Genomic DNA, 23732 nt, shown 5'->3' with positions numbered 1-23732 from the left:
CGGCTACCGTGCATTTCCAAGTGAGTTAAATTTGATAAGAGTTCAGTTAGTTGGCTTTTCAATCCGGTAAGGCACGAAATCCACCTTTAAATTATACAACTTCTTCTAATCATGATATTTACATACAAACGCAAAATAATCCACGATCACACTAAATTGGGAACATTTAGTGAACGTGATATAATACAAGCAATTACATCTTATCTCAAAGTCTTAGGTTGTACACTTATAGCTTATAGATAAACCTGGGACGTTATACTTTTATTGAGAGGTGGTAACGAAAAATCCGTGTATAGGTAGGTAATACATTGTTGGCTATTTATAAAAAAAAATGACTTATATAAAAAGTCATAATTTATTCAGGCTTTTGGGTCGGTCAAGTTCACTTATTTCATTCAACACCATGTAATATATGAGTCTTACATATAACTAGGGATATATTATAACTGTGTAGGTCATATTAATGTATTTCAACTGTAAAAACTAAAATACAAAATATATATCGTTTTAAATCTAGTGATCAAGTAAACTATACAGTAGCTGGCATAGTTCAATAATTAGAACATGAATTCCTATCGTAAACAATATTTGTAAGCTTGTATCATAACAACTTACTTCCGGGACGGAAAGGACAATTGTTTTATAGATTTCCAACATTTCAGGATGAGTGATGGCTTTTCGAACCATCCGTGTATTTCAAAAACTAGACCCAGGCATTGCTCTAAATACGCCAGCACGTGGCATGCACATTACGGCGGTAACAATAAAAGAACGAAACAATTGCTAAAAATTGGCATTCTCTTTATTTATCGATAGCTACGCCCCAGCTAGATTATTACCATAAGTATATGTTTTTAATGCATCGCATCTTTTCAACAAGCATTTTGTACTGTAAATGTAGTATTAAATTTGTTATAAAAACTACATGCATCATCCTCTCAACATTCATTATTAGACTACGATAGTTGTTGGTCTGTGCAAATTTCAACATTTAAAAATTTTTGAGTTATGTATTTTTTATCAATTTTCCCAAATTTTATTGCAGATAGTGATGGGCAAAATAGCTGTTATCGGGGCCGGGGCTGTTGGTTTATCTACTGCAATTAATATTAAGCAACAATTGCCATCGTCAGACGTTGATGTCATAGCAGACAAGTTTACAGACGATACAACTAGTTATGGTGCAGGGGGCCTGTTCAGACCTACTGGGATGCATACGCCAGGAGTCTCAATGGATCTCTTGAAGTACGATGAATAAACTTACAATTTACATGATTTATCATACATACAATAGCACTTCCAACATCAAAAAGCCTTACACTATTGATGCACCTGTCCCATTTTAGTGTGTTTGCAATACTCACTAACGTTTTCACGTTTTTAATTTGTTTGTTTGTTTGTTTGTAATGGGTATTTTTTTTGTCTTTTTGTCTTTTTGTTTTTGTTTTTGTTTTCTGTCTTTTTTGGGGGGGATTCGTACACGTAGCATTATTCCTTTACTCGAGCCATTGTTTAAGATATTTCCAGCTGACTTTAATTAGTTTGGTGCAAAATTCAATTAAGTATACGAGTACAGTTGGGAACTAGAGAATGGGAATCGACAAAATCCCTTTTCTTGCCAATGATCAAAACAATTTTGATATTCTAACAGCATTGCTATTTCATATCTTACTAGATATCATTAATTTGTTTAGACGATGGACAAGGGCGTCTTGGACGTATTTTTCTAATTTAACACTATCAGACAAGGCTGCAGAAACTGGAAATCAGCTTATTCCTGGATATATGTTCTCGAATACAGAACTAGATGTAAGTAGCCTATGTTAATTATTTTTCTGTTCTTTGGGTATATTTATAAAAAAAAAACGGTGAAATTGCCAAAAAATATTTGAGCACGCTGATATGCCAATATAATATGTGCTCAAATACTAATTCAATATGCTGTTTCAATCTGTACATTTGAATGAATTTCAAAAATGTAAATAAATAAACTTATTTATCAAAGTGTCACAAATTGATTGCACAAATAATATGCTATTAACAAATATTCATATATTTATTTCTTTAAATATGATATCTAGCGATTAGTTTGACTTCCTTTGTAAAATTGTGTGCATTTATTTTAAAAGATATATCACTTTTCTTATGTAAAGAGAGATACATTATTTAATCATTATATATTTGAAGAATGTATAACATAAATTATAAAACAGAAAAATCAGCTTAATAGAATACCCTGAATACGTTTACAATTCATTTTAACTAACAATTTACTATTTATTATTTCTTTGTTTTCGTTTCCAGTGATTGTTTATGATATAAAGGTTTGTCCTCCCTACCTAATTGTATATATCATCATGTAGAAGCATTATATAGTGCAAACTTTTGAATAGTACGTTATTAAAGTTTTTGTTTCATTATAGGAACCTCTTTATAATGATTATATGTATGGCTTTCGAAAATTGAATGACAAAGAAATGAAAGAATTAAAAAAAGATCATAGATACAAGTAAGTGTCTTATGCGTGACCTATTAAGTCACTTTTCCATTCACCTGAAAGAACATAACCTTGAGCATTTCAATCGATATAGGATGGGTTCAAACACCGTTTAGGAATAGTTACAAAACAATGGCAGTATCCCTGGCGCGGATGCGTAGGGTGTAGACTTTGCGTATGCTCCTTTTCATAGAATTGGGAAAAATATTTTTGCATGAAGTCTAGATTTATTTTTCACAAATTAGGCGACAAATACAAATTAAAAAGTTGTAAAGTCACAAAACAAAATTTACATTAAGTTTAGCCTTGAGTACTTATCTGTACTTCCCTTTGCCTCTCGTGTCCTTTTGTGGACATTATGTTAACTTTTTTTTCGTTTAGTTGCTTGACGTACTACTTTTATTATAGACTAGAGGTTGACAAATGTCTTTATGTTCTCTTATTATAGACACGGATATCAAATGACAACAGTTATTACATGTTGTTCAAAATATATGCCATGGCTGACTAAAACGTAAGTTTGTTTTGGTTTTCAATTTTTATTACATTATTATTCCGATACACTTTCTTATTTTTATATTCCCATTCAACGAGTATGTGGTATTTCTGAATTACCTTGTCCGTTCGTCCGATATCGTCGAAATTATCTTGGAAGCCCCTTAAATTTGTTTAGGGGTTTTAAATAGATGGGACATAATACGTAGGCTATTTTGGTCCGAAATCAGCTTCATGTTGTGAGGAACTTTATCATTTTCATTATATGGAATGATAGAGAAAATATTTAATATAAGAAAAATTAAACATTAAATCGATGAAAGGATTTCACATTTGGTGTGTGTTGTTTTATATTATATGTGGGATATGTTGAGGAGTGCACCATACCTTGCACCGGAACGTGTGCAACTTCATGTTTCATTGGGTCATCTGGTGGGCCACGTAAATCTTGCTTTTGCCACTTGAATTCGTATGATTGCTTTAACAGCCAGATTTTATAATATTGCGACAGTTTAAAATGTCTATTAAGTCCCAATATATATATGGAAGAGTAATCAAGGGAAGCAAGGTTATAGCAGTAATCAAAAGAATGTTACCCAGGGACAAAGACCAGACATGGAAAACGGACATGGAACTCATCATATGTTCATGAAAAAAAATTTAAATAAAAAAAACGATTAATGTAATTGAATATAGTCATAATGTTGATGATAAGAAAGATGTCGACTTACAATACATTTGTAATCATTATCACCATAGACACCCTTTAAATTGTTTTCCATTTCATGAAGGTGGCTTGAGAGCGGAGGGACGATTATAAGTAAAACAGTTACAGATTTAAATGAGGTGCGTGTTCGTTTCAAATTGTCATTTTTTTTTTTTTTTTTTTTTTTTTTTTTTTTGTATTTTTGTGTTACCCTCTCTATTATTGTTCTATTATAGTTTTCTATTTATTTGTGCTAACATTATATCAATCTCTTTAGTGTGCTTGGAATTTGTTTTATATCTTTCTTACATTGTAAATACGTTGTTAACATGTTGTAACCTCTTTGTAACAAAGTATTTTGCGCTCACAGTCATAGAACGGCACACATGTAAAACATTTATATCATGATGACCATATATATTAAGTAAAACAGTAAAGACACTGTGAGTTTATGAAATGAAAAAAAACTTTTTTCCAAAACATAACACTTAAAGAGGTAGAGCTAAGGTAAAGGACAAAACTTTTACAAATCATTGGAACGTTGGTATTCAGCATTTTACATCAATCTCATGTAGGCATCAAAGTAAGTTAGAGTAATTACATTCCGTTTCAAACGTAAGCTTGATAGGCTTTGGTGATATTGAATATAATTCAAACATCTCACTGATTTCAAGAGTTATGTCTCTTACCCTCTCTTTGCCCCCTAAAGATAATTAAGTAATGGACAGACGCTCATTGATGGACATGAAATATGTATGACTAAAAGATAACACATGAATTGTAGTTGGTAGGGATGTATGACGTCGTTGTCAACTGTACAGCACTAGGCAGTAGAACTCTAATAAATGATGATAGTGTATATCCCACCAGAGGACATCTTCTGACGGTAATTATTCCATTTATAGTTTAAATGGTCATTGTAATGAAGGATATCGCAAAGATAAAAGAAAAGCTTCGTAAATGTTTTTTTTTATTATTATTTCAGGCGAAGTTAATTTTCAAAACTGAAAATCTTTAAATCTCTGTTCATACGGTCCCAAGTACCGTGAACCGCGCTCCATAAATTGGAATTATAACTTCAAAGTTCTTATGGATGCCGCGGAGAACTACGCAAGAAAATGGATAAAACGAGAGCAAGAAGACATTGATTCTCTGTCGGAGTGGGTAAAGGTCGTGAGGTGCTTAATTTTGAAACGAATGAAAGTTTTAAGTAGGTCAATGAATGTCAATGCTACATCAGTTTTCAAGGACCCTGATGTAGCAAAAACGTTGTCTACTATACATGACAAATATGTTGTTGTACCAGCAGACAAAGCCCAAAACAACATTGTTTTGTCTGTAAAATGTTTTACATCCAATGTTTATCATCAGAGGTAGACATAGAAAATAATAGCAGTGATAAGACCTATACTGCTACCACTCTCTCCAAAGAAGATATTGTGGAAAACCATAAATCTGTGCTATCCTCTTTTGGTCTCTTTACCAAGGGCGGTTAGTTTGATTTACCGTGAAAACCTGACCGCAAACCATAGTGGTGCACCGTGTTGGGCAAGATGTCACGTTAAAGAACCCTGCTGTGGTATTCGTTAGGAGTAGGAACCTTTACGCTCCGTCACAGGAGGCTAAATTGCCCGATCCTACCCATCTCTTCCTTTTTTTTTTGTGGTAATCAAAATTTGTCGTCCCTATTATCCTTGCGTCCCATCCCTTTTTTCATTTCATCATCATTTCATGTTCATTTTATCATCCGTTTCATGTTCATCGTCTGAATATAACTGAAATATTGCTGCTCGGACGTTAAACCCCAACAATCAATCAACCAATCATTTGCTTATGTTACTTTGTATGTATGATTTTAGTTACTCTACGTTCTTTGTTGTGTGTGTCTGTTTTCCATGTCTGGTCTTTGTCCCTGGATTGCATTCTTTTGATTGCCGCTGTAGCCTTGGTTCCCTTGATTACTTTTTGTCAGAATTGGCGATTTTTTTTTAATCCACGTCATTCCGTGGTAAAATTTAATATCTAGTGAAATTGTCTAAATTGAGTCCCTTTTGGTTTAGACAGGTGTTTGGTTTACAAAGGTTCAAAATACATTTGAATACATTTGTGTAAAGGGACTTTTAGAAGTGTGTGGTCTAGTCAGCTGTTTGTATTATCAGGGTTCAGTTTAGACAGATTTCACTGTAATTATTAAACATGTACACATCCAAAACAATTGTAACGCTGCACAAAAAAATAATTTACATAAACATCGAGCGTGGATGGTTTCTTTTTCTGTATTGGACTAAAACAAAAACTGGGCATGTTCATATTGTGAAGTTATTTTTATTAGTGGCTACCAGTAATTATGGCTACACAAAATACCGACAACTTCCTGTTTGTCGAGGTTTTCTTTCATTTCATTTTTTCTTTCGTCATGATTGAAAGCGGGAGTAGCCCTAGTGACACATCACTCACATATTTCTTGTTTATTTTGTTTCATTTTTGTCTATCTTGTTGTTTGCCCTTGTGTTAGCTTATGTGTTCTTGGTTGCGTATTTGTTTATAGATTTGTCCGTTTTCATATTAAACCTGTATGGGCACAATACGACGTATACACTTCTATTTTATTATGTTTTACTAATTGATATACTTTAAATTTGAAAACATTATACTAATTGATTGTTTAGGTAAAAGCTGATTGGATTAAGATTTGGATGTATACTGACGATGGTGCCTATGTTATTCCAAAGTAAGTTTCTGTCTTAAACTTTTCTGCTTTATTTATATAAGCAATTTAAAAATGTCTTAAAACGATTTTTCATGAAATATTTTGGATGAAGATGCAATTATCACATAACACTTATTGTTAAAGCTATTATTATCATATCCAAGTAAAGTTTGTAATAAAAAATGTTAATTTGTATAATCAATACAAGTTCCTGATACTAATCCCCTACACGAAGACGGTTTTGTTATGGCGATGAACGAAGACGCCTTTAGCAAAATACGAAGACCTGAAAACCAGTATAAATGTAAGATAAATGAACAATCCGGAAACTAAGATTATGATCCAGATGCATTGGTTGAGCAATCATACTCTGCTTTCTTGAGACTGATGCAGAGTTTATGACCGATATTATGTGGACGAACTACCGATGAGAAAAATAAGTTTCTCCTCGCGTAGGAGATGAGGACATTGTTCGATCAACAACCTGATGATGACAGGCGTAGAAATTTGTTATCACCATAATTGAAAATATAAACTAAAAACTACCTATGTAGAATATACAGTATGATGAAATAGTACATAAGTTTGACTCATGAATAGCAGTATGTTGAAAATAAATTAACTGTTATGATGTCTAATATTTGTTTACCAAAGTTGTCTACAACTACTTTAGTTATCTTTCTTAAAACGGAATAACATCCAACATAACTAAAATGATTTTTCAAAGTTGGCTGTGCTGTTGCATTTCAGTGGTGATATAATAAAACTAGGAGGCATACGACAGAAAGGAAATTACAACCTTGACAGAGTGGAGGGAGATAGTGAAGGAATAATGGAAAGATGTCTGAATCTCTTTCCTGCATTAAAGGTAAGTGTCGATTAGTCATATCTGAAATAGTCAATTTCACTATCGTTTGTGTTACAATTTTTATCAGTATTATATTCCTTAATTGTTGAAATCAATATAATGTGTGTAATGGAAATCAAGGGAACCCTGTTTAAAACGTGGATCAAATTGAACACAATCCCGGGACAACGACCCGATAACGAATAGACACGCACAACAAAGAACATGAAATAAACAAAAAAAAAAACACAAATAAAAACAATATGTATTCCACTTAAACAAAAACTAAGAACATGTATCAGTTGTTACGGTAGGGTAAGCGCCCTCTGCTTTCCTAGAAACAAGAACATATCTTTGGGTATTTTTGTAAGCTCACATTTCATAATTTAGATATTGAATCTTCATCACACTTAAGCGTTTAAGATTTTGCCTTTGATCAAACTAGACTACGACATCATCGTGAACTCGTGTTATGATAGGACAGTGGTTAGACATTCTTGATTAAATAATGTTAGTCTTTGAGAAAGGGAGGAGAGTGTATGGACATTTTGCGACTTTATAACTGATATTTTGTCATGTGAACTTTTGGTAAAATTAATATGTATAAGGGGTAAAACAACTATACAAAACATGAGAACAAGTACAAAATATCAGTTATAAAGTCGCAAAATGTCCAAGTTGTTATGCGTGTTCATTTATCTAATTTAGTCACTATCCTTGGATTATGTTATTATATCTTATTACCTGGTTCCCTTGATTCCTAATTTCCTCTCAATATATTTTTAATCAAATGACATTGAATTTCGATTAAGCATAGACGAGCAGCCGTCCATTCGTATCATAAATTAATTAGCCTACCAGTAAGCTCAGAGGTAAAACACTCTGAAGTGCAGTGGATCAGAACTCAAAAATCTAAGATAAGAAGCCTTTTTTATTCCATAATATATATTTCTTTATAAAAGTTATTCTGATTGAGATGTTTACAAAATGCTTGCATATTTAACACATTAGTCTTATGTGCTGGAAATCGGTGTTCCACTTAGAAACAAAATCTTGTACCTCTGCTCCCTGGCTCCTTCCGCACTCATAATGGGCTGACTTTATAGCAGACCTTTTGCAAAAGAAACAAGAAGCTCCCAATAGCCTGAATCGATCACCCGGTTAAATTTTTGCCTCTCAAGGGCAGTAACTCTAACAAGGAGTTGTTCGACAATTTTGACTAAGAAATTCATTGATTGATTGATTGATCGATAGGGTTTAACGCTCGAGCAGAAATATTCCAGCTATATTCAGGCGATGAACATGCAATGGATGATAAAATGGACATGATATGATGATGAGATGAAAAATGGGACGGGACACAAGGATACTAGGGTCAACTATTTTTGATTGCCACTGGAAACAGGGAGAGGTGGGTAGGGTCGGGCAAATGGTTCCTAATCCAGGAGAATACCACAGCAGGGTTCTTAAACGTGCGAGGATCGTGGCATCTTTCCCAGCACGTTGCACCATTATGGTTTGCGGTCAGGTTTTTCGTATTATGGCCTGATGACCCCAGAATGTATCATGCCAGGGGTACAAAAGCCAGTTGATCTGTGGGCAAAACGCCATACCCCCGGCCAGGGTTCTTAGCACTATTTAGTTGTCTTTTACGACAAGCTTATTGCTGCTGCGGGCCTGTTCTTTTGAAACTCGGACCCGCACGGAAATTGACTAAAAGAAGAATTTGGTAAGACTTATCATAAGGATAATTTCATCAATTGAAAGTTTCTATCTATCTTTTATAGTTTTCAAGATATTGGCTGAAACTGCTTTAAACAATAGTTTTGCCTTCAAGGGCAATTACTCTAACAAATTGTTGTCCGACAATTTTGACTCAAAGTAGATTTGGTAGGCCTTTTCATAAGGATAATTTCAGTAATTGAAACTTTCTTTCTATCTATCATAGTTTAAAAAAACAAATTTTCACCTTTCAAGAGCATTAACTCTTACAAGGAGTAGCCCGATAATTTTTACCTTGTAATAAGGATCATTTTTGGCAATTCAAATACTGTGGCTTAACCTAGTGGTTTTGAGATATATGCTAAAAAACCTCTGTCTGACCTCTATGTTCTATTCATAGTAACAGATCCCATGTTTTTCAACATAAAAAATTCCAACGTCAATTATATGCAGAATACCATAAGAAAAATTCATACCAAGTTTGGTTCAAACTGGTCAAGTAATGTCAGAGGAGAAGGCTTTTGAAATAAATGACATTAAATATAGCAAAAAAATCGAAAAAAAGGCAATAACTTCAACATTGCTTCAAAATTTACACAAAATTTTGACCAGAGATATATCTCATATTTAACACTTTTACCCAATGTTAGAATTCGGCTTTGGAGATATATGTGAAAAACTCTTGTCTGACCCCTATATTCTATTTTAGTAATGGCCGCCATGTTTCTCGACGGATTAAAGGATAAAAAATTTCCACAATAGTTCTATGCAAACTACCAAAAGGAACAGTCATACCAAGATTGGTACAAATTGGTCAAGTAGTTTCAGAGAAGATTTTTAGTAACTTAACAAATACCCACAACACTTCGAAAAGGGGCAATTAGTCCAACATGGCTTAACAAATTTACACGGAGATTGGACCACAGATAGATCTCATCATATTGAACACTTTTACTCAATATTTGATGCCGTCATTTCCCATATACTTATGATACATCGGTACTTGCAAATGGAGCTTTAACCTCTCAACTCTTACGAGAGCATGCCAAACATACAAACTTTTTGCACAGCGTGTTCTTTTCACCAATAAGCTTACATACGATCAAAATCATGTTACTACAAATTAAAAGCCATGTAGAGTCCGTTTTATTTCTGTAGTAAATTGGCAAACATTCGGATTTTCAACAAAGTCTAATAATTGTTTGGCCAATTTTACCCATTTATAACATCATACGAAATCTGAAACGGTGTACTAAAAAGATAATCATCATTCAATAAAAGTTTCCCAGTACATTCAATGAGAAATCTTAATGTTATAATACCACACTATATAGAAATTATGTGCCTTTGGTGTATTTTAGCTTGGTACATGTTCACTTTAATGTGGGGTTTGTTTTTATTTACTTGAAATACGTCATCAAATGTCAAACTTAAATTTGACTACCAGCACCAAGTTTACCTTTTACCTTTTATTTATTTGAGGATATTTTTTCTAATTATTGTACGTGTTATGCCATGTATAGAAATATCCAATGTCAATTATATGCAGAACACCATAAGAAAAATTCATACCAAACTTGGTTCAAATTGGTCAAGTAATGCCAGAAGAGCTGACTTTTGAAATAAATAAATAATGATTTGCTGAGTTAACACCTAGAAAGCGCGTAAATTTGCCCATACCGGGTTATTTCGTATAACCTGTTCACAATTTAGAAACATTCCTTATAATTTAATTTCTAATGGATTAGAAATCAGACATTCAGATTGATTCGTAATCTTAACAGTATTTTGTTTTTGGATTATTGGAAACGCAGAGTGTGGACCAATCAATGTTAATGCGTCACAATACCAAACCAGCTTATACAAAATAACATGGTTTGCTCAAGTATAACAAACCAATCAGAAGGCTTGTTACAAATCAAATTGACTTATATTCAAATGGCTATTACGTTAATCTGGTCGCTGCAACAGATGAAAAGGATCAATTCACAAAATAAATGCAGTAGGGGTAATGGAATTTTTTTTTATTTCTATATTATTTTGATGAGTAAGTACTTTATGTGTTCGTCAGATATTGAAAGTGTCTTAGCTGAACTGTTTCTTACTTTTGATTTTGACACAAATCTGAATTTTTTCACCCAATCGAAGAAGAGGTTATTCATTCTTCACTAGGTTATGTTTCAGTTGAGGACAAGTTTCGTTGAAGTATATTACTGTGACTATTTCGGATGCGAGATGGTATTTTTCACCAAAAAAAAAACTGCATTAAGTTACAAAAATAATTCAGCGCAATTTGACCAAATGTCAAAATAGATTCTACAAGAATGGAATTTAAGTCTTTGATTGACATTTTTTTTCAAATCTAAATTAGTCTAAAATTAGCTGCTGAAATAATACAACTTGAGGATTACAACCTTTTCAATCTATTCGTATGCGTTTGCTGTGCCCATCGCATGGGAATAGAAGTCCTACGTTAACTATTTTACAATGAAAGCTCCTTTTGAACTGTAGAATTTTTCCTGTTTAGACAACTATTCGGTTTACCCAATTTCTAAATACATGATTTAAACTTACAAAAAAAGAACTTTAAAAAAAGTTTAAAAAGTGTCTGGTTGAGACAAGTGTTAGAGAAACTAAAGGTTTTACTAAAATTTAATATGATGGCATATAGCTCAAAAAGTAATGTGTGTGAAATAATAAAACTTTCCCTTAATTCAATACAATATTACATGTACACTGTACATAAAAATCGTTAAGATATTTCGATCCAAAAGTTATTGTTTTATCATAACTTATACATCACAGTACAATTTATTATGATATAATTTTACTTTTTAATTGCAAAATACCATGTGATGATGCAATATCATATGATAACATGATTAATCAAAAACGTCGATGATTAGAATTTCCTCTTATAGAGAGAATGCTTGTATTATAACCCGGTCTTACTATCCATGAGTACTCGATAGATTTTATTTTGGTCATTTTTGGAAAATTCTTCCTTAAATTACATCACAACCTTTCTTGTAGGTTTAATCTCATTCAGGATGGGAATAAGTGATACGTTTGTATTCATATTTTTTTCATCCTGTTTGTAAATAAACAAGGAAGTGAACACGTATCAAAAGGCTACTTGTAAATGACTGACAGTTTTATGAACTTGTATCTTTCATTGGTATTTATCATCGAAGATCTGAATAATATGTTCCTCTTTTTAAAAAGTAGCAAAAAAATGTTAAACTTTTTATCTGGACTTTCACGGGATTTTCGTATGGACTCTTCCTGAGTGTAATTTAAGATTTGATGCATGTAATGGTAATTTTGGAAACTATAAAAATAGGATTTAAAAGGTGGAGAAATAAATATGCTTAAATATATTGCCAACAGTCTAAAAGTGTGGTATTTTTGACGGTATTTAGTGCAGAGAGGTTCTAACAAATATCACCAGTTTCAGTTTGTTTGTTTAGTATAACTACTTATTCACATTTTCCAGACTGATATGAGTAATAAAGTTCCTAAATGATGAATAATCACTTTTGTATTCATATGCGTATAGGTGTTGATTTATTATCCTGTTATATGCTCGCGTTGTCAAAGAGTGAAAATACAAACTGGAAACAGGGTTTGTGATACCTCCACTTGAAAAAGAAAAGATATATGTACATAGTGACCAATCTGTCTCTCCGTTCATCCGTGGCCAGTTCTATTCCGCAACTCCTCTCGAAACGTGAAATGGAGTTTGATAACATTTTCAATATTTCTTTATTACATGATGCCATTGTCCACTTCCTATTCTGTTTTTCTATTTGAATTACTTTTGGGGTTTCCAATATGGATTCTTTGGAAAGGGCGGGATACCGCAAGTGAGCTTTGATCAGTTTTTTTTTTTTTTTTTTTTTTTTTTTTTTTTTTTTTTTTTTTTTGTACTTGTTTCGGTCGATGCCTGTCTTTTAGTTACTTTGTGGTGGCAAGATGAAGGTGTACTTGTTTTTTTTTCTGTAAATTTCCAGGGCTGTACTGTAGTGGATGAATGGGTTGGATTAAGACCATCACGGACACCATTACGTGTTGAACCAGAAATTCTTCATCTACGGAATGGTACTTTAAAGGTAGGCATTCAAGTTTCAAATTTGCGTAAATTTGCATGTTATATTCGTCATCGGAACCAACAGGTGGTCTAGTGGTAGGGCGAGAGCGCGACCGCATGTGGGATTCCGACGATGAATTAAATATCATGTTGAACCATAGTAAAATTAACTCGAATGTCAAACGAAGAAAGCTAAACTTAAACACACACACACACACACACGACTTAAGTGATAATTCACTATACTTTCCACGGTGTTGTTATCGTTTCGTGTTCTGCGGTACATGTAAAGTAAACTACTATACAGTTTAATTCAGTTAATCTAATTAGGGAAAGTTAGATCAGACGATTCCAATTGTCTTTAAACAATCAGAGATACACACAAATTAAAATCCACTCCAAATTACATCCACTATTCATATCGTCTACCAAATGATCACAAGAAAGTGATATTAATAGAATATGTTGTACTGTATATTTATCAATTGTAAATTTAGATAAAAGCAGAATTAGTAACCGTGGTTTCTAATTTGAGACTGCGTAGTAAATCTGTATTGAGTTTAACGAGGTAGACCTGTGGTAAGGGATATAACTCTTGAAATCAGTGATATGTTTGTATCATATTCAATTTCACCAAAGCCTCTCAAGCTTTTATTTGAAGCAGAATAAAACCAACCCATGTTACTTATATGAGATTGATGTAAAAGAGTAATCAAGGAAACCAAGATTCTAGCGGAAATCAAAAGAATATAATCAAGGGACAAAGAACAGACATGGAAAACAGACAAACAGAACAAAGAACATAAAGTAACTAAAATAACACATGCAAAGTAACAAAATGAATGACCAACTCCACTAAAAATTTGAGAGAGCATGAATAAGGTGCATGGTCCATGCTGAATACAAACGTTCCAGTGATTTTTAAGAGCTGCGTCCCTTATCCTAGATTTTTTGTTCGTTTGTGTTCATAGGTTGTCCATAACTACGGTCATGGTTCTAACGGAATTTCATTGAGCTGGGGAACAGCGATACATGCTGCGGAATTGGTAAAAGATTTCATTTCTTCGTCTCAACCTAGACTTTAAATAGCGTAGAGGATCGACAATTGAAAGCCGGTCGAAATTATTCAAATTATCCAAGAAAACAGGTTGATATATATTACGATTACATCTAATTTTAGTCTCAATAATATGTAACTCCTTATTATTTTTATCAAATAAATGTAAAAAAAAAATATGTGTGTTAACAATAATTATCAAGTGTTTTCTATGTTAAAATTGTGTACTTGTAATTTTAACTTGTACTCTCTTTGACAAACCATAACGGTGGCATCTTGATCATGTTTGAGCGCATTTTAAATATTGAATGAATTTATGTTCGAATATAAGGATTGCACCGGCTACCAAAAGTTCATCTCTGGTAGATGCATTTTTTATGATGGCACTGGCTATTAATGAAAAGTTCATTATTGACAGATGCATTATTTTATGATGGCACCGGTTATTAAACGTTAATCACTGAAATATGCATTTTTTTTATTATTATATTGTATTAAACAGTTATAACATAAAATAGCCAATAAACACAAACTATATAAGATAACAAAAAAGTAGATTCATATAGAAATATAAAGACCATCTCGATATGTAAAATATAACATTTTTTAAACTAAATGTTTTAAAAAGTATAAAATAAAGGTATCAAAAATTAAATGTCAATAATTATTCCTATTTATCAGTACTTAGCCGTTTCTGTTTTTTCTTCTTTTTCCTCCCTTCTTACCCTTTCTTCCCTTCCTCCCTTTTCGCTTCTTACATTTTTTTATTACTTGGTCATTACTCTTGCAACATTTCATACACTTTTTCTGAATATTCTTTCTACATTTTACCTCACATTTACTGCAAAAGTGTGTCAATTTCTTTCCTTTTGGGCACTTGTTCCTTCTTTTTCTTTTCTTGCATTTCTTTGGCTGGTTTGGTCCTTTACAACAACTTTTTTTACATTTCTTCCCCACCTTCTTTTTTGCTAGACACGTGACGCAGAAGCTATCTTGGTCACCTGTTTTATCTGTTATCATCTGCGTGTCCGTCGTGTTTTTGCTAACTGGTCGATTATGCCCTGACAAAATATCTGCGCAGACATCATCACTGTCTTCTCCGTCGAATGGAAGCATATCATGGAATGCGGGGCATTGATCTCCTATGGTAATTGAATTATACAGATGTCATAACATTTGTACAGAGAACACTCAAAGACTAAACAAAACCAAAACAAAAAAGAAATTATCCTCCACTGTCGATCGAATGATAACATGTAAAAAGGTTCGAATCAGTTGAATCCTATGCCAAAAACACCTCACATTTGCCACATTGTAGACGCTATATAATATTTTGCTAAGAAAATGAAAACAGGGAAATGATATTCGATCGCGCTGTTCAATTCAAACTTTGTCCACATTCCTGAAAATAGCTGACTTGTAAAAGACAACGCACAGACAGCCGCCTTAACCAGACACAAATAAAAAGTAGTGTAATTTGAGCACGCAAATTCAACTTCAATCCGAATCGTTTGCGAAAAAGATTGAGCAGGGCGCTATTTGACATTTAAAAATAAAAAGCTTTCTGCAAGTGACAAAAAGATCACTTACCAGACAATATTTCTTTGACAGGTTCATGGGTCTTAGTGATCATGGAGTTACAAGCCGATACGACATCTGATACGTCCTCGAATGCCTGTAATTCTAATGATGAAAACACGTTCATTAAACTGGGCAGTAATGGGTACTATTTATTTTTTAAAATATTGATATGATAATATACTACTGGTTCAGAACCATTCGGGACTACTCGGCCATTTGGGCTACACTATTAGCAGTTTTGTCTACACCAAGAAGGCAGAATAGATCCGACTGGTAGAGCTAGTTTGAAGTTCTTGCATGACTATGGTTTATTGTAAACCAATACTGTAAATGGTTATGTGATAGTAAGACGGAGAACATTTATTCTGGTAAGCTGATGAGTTGGGCCAAGAAAATTGTCTAACAATCAATCTGCAACCATAAAGAATGGCTTACTTATTTTAGAATTCAGTAATTTTAGGGGTACATCCAGAAATTACGGGTTCTGATACAAAAATTTGTAAATCAAAGGGCGTCCCAGGCTAGCTATCATGAGAAACGCAGTAACTGACTTATTTGTTCTTCGCCTTTTTGTCAGTTAACTGGTCAGTAAATGAAACAAAAACGATTAGTTGCATTGCAATACTTACTTCTGAAACAAATAACAAAACCAGATCCTCCTTTGCTGACGAAAGACTTTTTAAACTGAATATCAACTGGTGTGGTCCCATCAAAAACCTGGTGGTAAGGGTCCTTCCCAATGGAAGTTCCATTAATTGTCAACTTGTCATTGTCCTGGTCTATCAGGTTTAAATCGACCGACACCAGATATCGGTCGGAGGTACCAGGTCGTGGGTGGATTGTTTTTCGACACTGTATCGGATGCTCTCCTATATCTCCAGGTTTAAAAGGAACATGTGAAAATGTGTTCTGGTCATACCGCCATGGAATCTCAGCATGACTTCGTATTATTCCTTGTTGGACATCTGAACCGAAGTCTGAGCGACCATCACAGATAAGCTCGTTGATTCTGTGCGGTACCTCTGAAAAGAAAATAAAACTTTTTATTTCATTCTTCGCCACAGAATATATATGTATGTATTTTTTTTCCTTATAAATGTTGCCTATATACCTTGTCCTACCTTGTCGAAATGCACTTGCCTCAAGTAGCTTGTGCTATAAGATACACTGATTTTTTTAACACCACACATAGTCTAGTTGTGATGATAATTTCTTTTTCTCTTACTTGTGAATTAGAGTATGAACTTTTTTAACTCAAAAAACTGAATGTATTGCTTGCAAAGTTTCATCAAAATTATTCTGCTTTAGAACGACGGAAATTTCTAAATTAAAAGTATTTGCTAATTTTCACGTTAGGAAGTACCCGCAACCAATACGTTTTATATAGACACTACACAAAGAAACCGTTAATTTGAGTGTATGTGTGCGTTCGCGTTGTCTGACATTTTAATTGAGAAGTTTTAAAATTAAAATGAAATGTCCTATTTTATAAATTAAAAAAAATGAAACTTTACTTGAATTCATTTACATTTTTGTAATTTAATTTAAAAAATAATATTTCCGCGTTTATTTAGAATACTTAACAGTTATTATAACGTTTGTTTAATTAAGAACTGATTCAGAAGTTTGAGGCTCAGTATGAATCAATGACAGTGGCGGTTGAAGAAATTTTGAAAAATGGGGTTCTGAAAAAAAGGATTATTACTATTAAAAATTACTTTCTCATGCAGTCTGCGCAAAATGAACAAAAAAATTCCAACAAAAAGGGCGGCGTGCGACTCCCGGAAGGATCCCCCTAAATCCTCACTGAATGGGTAAGTATAAATCTTAATTGTCCCTTCCGCAGACATCCACTTCCTGTTTAACTGCTAGCTGAAAGGTGATGTAATAGCTTTGAAATAGTGAATATACCCTCTGCGCAGGAGATTCCAGTCTCATCCGAGGATATTGATGTTGTTTCTTGTGAAATACATATTGCTTCGCTAACACAAAGGAATAAACTGTTTATCTTAAGACTTACCTGAAGAATCAACACACTGCCAATCAAAAACTTTAACAGACTTAGCATTTTGACGGCAAGATATCAGTTGACTCCTTGGATACTGAACTCTACATGATTGTTTCCAGTAGCACTCTGCGATGTCAAGCATCATTTCAACTGGTCTATCATAGCAGGAACTGGGTGAACCACACGGTTGATTCGTTGCCTGTATGTTAGGTTTGTAAATCACGTGGTTTTCTGGGCAGCTAATTTCTATAGACTTGCATTTGAAATCTTTAAAAATTTCTGAACTGTTGTAACACTGAATGGCCCCAACGACTGAAAGGATATACTTGAAGATTTAGATGATTAAAACACAGTATAAAAACTTAAAAAACTGTGGTGATACCCACTGCTCACCTCCCTGGAGACCATATATGAAGCCCATAGTCATTCAAATAAAAAGTGCAATGGCATGTTGTTATTGTTATAAAGAATGTGTGAAAGTTTCATCAAATTCTAATTATGGGTTTGAGAGGAGTTTTGTGTTAGATCCGGGATGGATATAGGGACGGATGGACAGACACCCTGATCACTATATAGCTCATGTATAATAACAGTGAATGGGTCATCCCATTATTTGAGTTATATGGACGAAATTAGTGTTACTTTTACCCTAGATGTATGTTTTTCCAGCCCATAACTTTTAAGGTGATCGTTTCAAAGCAAATATAAATATATAGCACAATTTTGTAAATAAATGCTATATTTCCTCTTCCATCTTTGTTGACGAAGAAAAATAATATGCTTTAGGAGTAAACTATAAGATTCATCAAAACCTTCTGTCAAAACAAAATATTAGTTTTCAGCAAGAAAATCACTTGATGTTTGTTAAAAATGTTTAATAGTTTTATAATGTTTGATTTATTGTCTTTTTTCAAGATTGTGATCAAAATGATAAAGTTTGACATAACATTTTTGTTTTGCTATAGAATTACAAATGTATCTAAAAATCCTTTAATTAAATTAAAAAGTATATCTTTAGAGAATTCGTTTTTGGGCATACCCCTCTCTCAGTTTCATTGATTTCTGTTAATGTCTTTAGTTATATCATTATAAATATGTCTTACCCAAGAAATTCTTAAATTCTCTGACTGAATTTGTGTTAGTTAATTGATGACTAGTTATAAACTTTGTAACATGAGAGACGTCTTGTATCCACTCATGCCCATGTATTAATGAGGGAGAATCTCAAGGATTTTGCCACACTTCTTTAATTCTTGACAACGACGAAGAACCTCAACGGCAGCAAAAAACATAAGAACTTCTTTTCCAAATCGACCGAGTCAAATAGAACAGTGAATAAGATAACGTATTCGATTATAAATAACATCCAAAAACATTTCCAAAGAACCTTAACTACTAGTATCTTAGTAACTCATCCTCCTATTGTTAACAACCATGTTACCTTGGTCTGTTGGCACTTATAAATTTTGAACGAATCTGAAAAAAGAACAAAATGATGCTGGACATTTCCTCAGATTCTTTCAAAATTCATACACTGGCTGTTGTGGTACCAACTGCTGCAACTTACAACAGGCTTACAGACTTACATCGCGTGAACCTGTCTCGTTATGAAAATGTTTACTTATAGTACGTTAATTCTACGAGAATCTGTATACAAATTTAAGTCGTCAACAAAACAAAAACAAAACAAACGAAAAACAAACAAAAACAAAATACTGATCACGGATAATTAACTAATTCAATTTGTGTCAGTTTTAACATAGCTGGCATATAACTTCTATTAGTAAAATTTTGAATGGGAAAATAAATCCAGTAATTAGAACTATGGTGATATTATAGAACAGCATTATATTATATCATAGTATTATATGTATATTGTGTATCACGAATATTTAGGTCTACCTGTTAAAGATGATAGTATTAACACTGATTCCAGTATGTACATTTTGAATATTATCTCCTATTTAACTTATGGTAAGGGAAAACTGTCCTTTAAATACTATGTAATGGGGAATCCATATTTTCAGCTTTAGTGGTAATTCCCATTTCTATTTTTTTTATAGCCCGCTCGATCTACTTCCGTGCTTGTCGCGATGTATTTCGGCTAAGTACTGCATATCGAGATCATTTCCTAATGACAGATGAAAGTTTGATATTTTCACATAGTTTATTGATTTCAATTTAGTCTAGCTATTAATATCATCAAATCGCTAAAGTCTGGCAAGTTCCTGAAACTTGTTTTTAAAAAACTCACTTTTTATGCGTTGGTTAAAAAAAATATTAATAAATTCATACACGTCACCAAAAAGATAAAAACAATAAATCATTTATAAATTTTTATGACACCTTTTCGATTGACCAGGAAGTATGTAAACCTGTGAGATTTGATCAGTTTAGTCTCATCATGTTGACCACTTATTTAATTCACCTCTATACATGTTAAGCTCCAGTTGGGATTATCATTATCATTGCAAGTCTGTCCTTCGTCTACTGGAATGCCTGACCATGTGGAACTTGCTGTCATGTCATTTTTTTTAATTCTTCTACTAGGATCTTTTAAAATATTCAATCCAGTATTAGTTCATTATTTCTAGATCTTCTTTACTCAAATACGAATCAAGAGCGTTGAATGATAATCTGTGCTGAGGTTGGAAGTTCGATTAGGGTTTAAAAAATTCAGAGTCTACTTAACTTTTATACATGTATATGTATACCCTAAGGGGCAACTGCTTCGCATTTGGGTGTATATGATAAATCCAAAATGACATTTCTGATATAATTAGTTAAGTCACGTATTTGTCCTGTAGGTCAAAGGTAAGTAAACCATCGAACTTCAAGTCAAGTCAATGTCAAATCCTATTATGAGAGACTATAAGATTAACACAGTATGGAAATGGAAAAAGCGCCAATTTGACCCGATGGTCAAAGGTTACTAACTGCATGCCAAATTCAAATTTCATCTTGGAGGAAAAGAAAGTTAGTTGTGACACTGTTTGTAACAGTAGAAGTACTGTAAATTCAGAAGTTATTGCGCTATAATTATTGTAAATATGTAATTTCGTGATTTTTTTCATTCTATTTTATTGTGAATCTCTTAAATGTTGAAAATCACTTATTTAACTAAGAGGTGAAAGTTTCGAGTGGTAGTCTTACATCATGGTTTTGGAAATTCTATCTTCTTGCCAAGTACTTAAATTCTAAATTGTATCACATAAATGTTACCGCCCGAAAACGATCTGTCTATAGAATCTGATCCTTCCCCTCGGTGATCTCAGTGAAACTTGCTTGCCTCGAATGTGCAGAAGATGGTGATTCAATCCCACGGTCGAGTCACTCCAAAGACTTTATAATTGGTTGTCACTGTTCCGCCACCAAGCACGAGATATAGAAGGGGAACAGTGACGACTGGTTGGTTACCCTCTACACGTTAGTGTACTCCCTAACAGTTAGAGTGGGGACCCACGTGGGATCTGGGAGTAGGCCAGAGCGTCAACAGGGCAGCCCAGCCGCTAGTAGGACATACTCTGACTGAGTTCTTCGGTCAGGTATCCCGAAGGCTGAGCTCCGCTACCTCCAACTACTAACAGAATCCCCGTAAGGGGCGGTCGTGCGAGATCCGTATTTTTTTTACAAAAAAGATGTTTTGCCCTTAACACTGAACTCAACGCTCTTTAAATGACTTATCTCCATGCTTTTGAATGGAAGACTAGGGCCCATTCTCGTGAAATCACGGGGTCACATGACGAGACTTACATACCCTATTAGTGTTACTTTTACCCTAGATGTTTGTTTTTCCAGCCTGTAACTTTTAAGGTGATCACTTCTAAGCAAATACAAATATATGGCACAGTTCTGTAAATAAATGCTATATTTCCTCTTCCATCTTTGTTGAAGAAGAAAAATAATATGCTTTAGGAGTAAACTATAAGATTCATCAAAACCTTCTGCCAAAAAAAATATCAGTTTTCAGCAAGAAAATCACTTGATATTTGTTAAAAATGTTTAATAGTTTTATAATGTTTGATTTATTGTCTTTTTTCAAGATTGTAATCAAAATGAACCTCAACGGTAGCACAAAAGCTTCAGTCATATTTGAATTTTCTATATGAACTTTATCAATTCTTACATATTTTAAGCTTTTACATTTCAGAAAGTTCGCCTTCATTTGGATTTTTTTGTGAAAATAAGTTTCACATCGAAAATTTCCTATTCCATACATAGTGCAATCATTTTCTATCGTTACCAGTTTCCTGTAGCTTTTTATATTTAGATGCCATACCTTCATATTCCTGCACACGAAAGTTCTGTCTATTTTTTATTATTTATCTTATACCAAACGGAAAACCAAACAAAACCCCAAAAAGCTGATAACTTATACAAGTTTTATGAAAAAAAAAAGATAACTGAATAACGTTGGTCGAGTGATAGCAGATTACACCACGCACATTCCAAATGTCTAAACTAATACATAGATGCACGGAAGTCGAGCTTACTCTGAACTTAAAGGTCAATAACATTGTGCAATTTCGAAAAGATTTTGGGTGGTGGCTCTTCTATGGACATCAGGAATACCCCTCTGGTTAATTAATCACAATTTGAGATAGTTCTGTCATGCTATTGAAAGGCAGCCTACGTTGCATTATAAATCAATACAGAATTCTTATTTGTAGTAGGTTATCAATACATTGTAGTCACCAAGCAGATGGGACAATTTGGGACACAACATTCAAGCTGGACATAATTCTGATTTTTTGTCGTGATAAAATGTTTGACACTAAATAAATATTAATTATGTCATATAACTCAAAAAATGCTGAAACATAAAAAGAGGATTCACCAAAATTCATGAAATTTGCTAGTTAAAATACAAAAAATTCTTTATCATTTAATGTCCAAAATTAAAAAAGAGCTGTGCTTTAAGCACGATACACCCGTTTCCCTTTAAACTTGTCCTTATGCTTTTAATGAATTTATATAATCAACTAGAAATACTGTAAGCCTTGTCAAATACCCTAACCCACCCCCCCCCCCCAAAAAAAAAGAAAAAAAGTAAATAAAAAATGGGCAAAAAAGTTGGCACTATCAAGGCTACCTCAAGTTTAATTAGGTTTCTTGTCTTGATTTTTCACCCATACATTTCTATCTTGTTCAAAACACATTTTTCTGACAAGGTTACCAAGTACCTTTTATATTTATTAAGGCATATACATTTATACAAATTGGAAGGGAGCTTACTTCAATAGATATGAACAATTCACCAAAGTTTCATAAAAGTGCTTTTGAGTTATTGAGCGAAAACTTGAAAATCCTCCTTTTTTAAGTATAAAAATTCATTACACAGAAACTAAAAATCAGAAATTTATAAAAATGGATAGGGAGTTTCCTTCAATAGATATGAACAATTCACCAAAGTTTCATCAAGTTAGTGAAAGTGTTTTTGAGTTATTCTCTGAAGAGTGTCTCTGACGACAGACGGACGGACAACGGTATACCATAATAGGTCCTGTCTTAGATGGGCATATAAAAACAGAAATTTGTAAAAATTGAAAAACAACTTATTTCAATAAAAATAAATTATTTTATAATTTCATGAAAATGAGTGGAAGCACAGTCAGAGCCAGAAAACAAAATAAAAAATAGAACTTTTTCTACCATTAAGTTCCTTAATTCCAATGTACAATAGAAAATTTATAGAAATCAATAATAATCTTACATAAAATTAAGTAAACATATCACTAACGTTTCATAAGCATGCTGCAAGTGGATTTGAGTTCTACTGCGAAAGTAGAAAATTACCTAATATTTGTTTGAATCAAGTCATTCACTCAAAAGTGAAAAATCAGAAATCTATTTGAAAAAAAGAGAAAGGAGGAGTTCACATCAGTAGAAAGTAAAAAAAAAATCGGTGAAGTTTCATGAAAATTAGTGGCAATGTTTTTGAGCTATGGTATAGTGTGAAAAACACTCACTTATACAATGAGACATCCAGGCTAGAAAGGCAAACATAAACCTGTCCTGT

At 33.2% G+C, this 23732-nt stretch overlaps 2 protein-coding genes across 4 annotated transcripts; one reads left to right on the top strand and one right to left on the bottom strand.

Moving 5' to 3' along the window:
* Positions 1-162: 162 nt before the first annotated feature.
* On the top strand, positions 163-15267 carry LOC148612112 (D-aspartate oxidase-like). 3 transcript variants are annotated; one of them, XR_015924311.1, is made up of 12 exons: positions 591-757; positions 1046-1245; positions 1695-1809; positions 2424-2509; positions 2946-3011; positions 3784-3838; positions 4483-4584; positions 6368-6429; positions 7159-7276; positions 12991-13089; positions 14039-14214; positions 15097-15267. XR_015924311.1 is itself a non-coding variant. In XM_088593243.1 (11 exons), the coding sequence occupies exons 2-11, from the start codon at positions 1052-1054 to the stop codon at positions 14150-14152; spliced, it is 1011 nt and encodes a 336-aa protein (XP_088449369.1). In that variant the 5' UTR covers positions 163-296; positions 1046-1051; the 3' UTR covers positions 14153-14665. The 3 variants fall into 3 exon arrangements, 2 of the variants coding, with proteins under 2 accessions (XP_088449369.1, XP_088449368.1); XM_088593243.1 differs by lacking the exons at positions 591-757; positions 15097-15267 and adding an exon at positions 163-296 and having other exon boundaries at positions 14039-14665; XM_088593242.1 differs by lacking the exon at positions 15097-15267 and having other exon boundaries at positions 14039-14665.
* Positions 14582-22013, bottom strand: LOC148612111 (uncharacterized). Its single transcript, XM_088593244.1, has 5 exons — positions 21993-22013; positions 17726-18025; positions 16335-16727; positions 15715-15807; positions 14582-15266 (listed from the first exon to the last, which is right to left on the bottom strand). Exons 2-5 carry the CDS (start codon positions 17856-17858, stop codon positions 14809-14811), a joined length of 1077 nt encoding a protein of 358 aa, XP_088449370.1. The 5' UTR covers positions 17859-18025; positions 21993-22013; the 3' UTR covers positions 14582-14808.
* Between the last annotated feature and the right edge of the window lie 1719 nt (positions 22014-23732).

The sequence above is a fragment of the Perna viridis genome, chromosome 7 (assembly GCF_037379345.1).
Source record: "Perna viridis isolate PV_CMFRI_1.1 ecotype Kerala chromosome 7, ASM3737934v1, whole genome shotgun sequence".
Lineage (NCBI taxonomy): Eukaryota > Metazoa > Mollusca > Bivalvia > Mytilida > Mytilidae > Perna > Perna viridis.
Note: the sequence above shows the minus strand (reverse complement) of the source record. Positions and strands in the feature narration are given on the sequence as shown.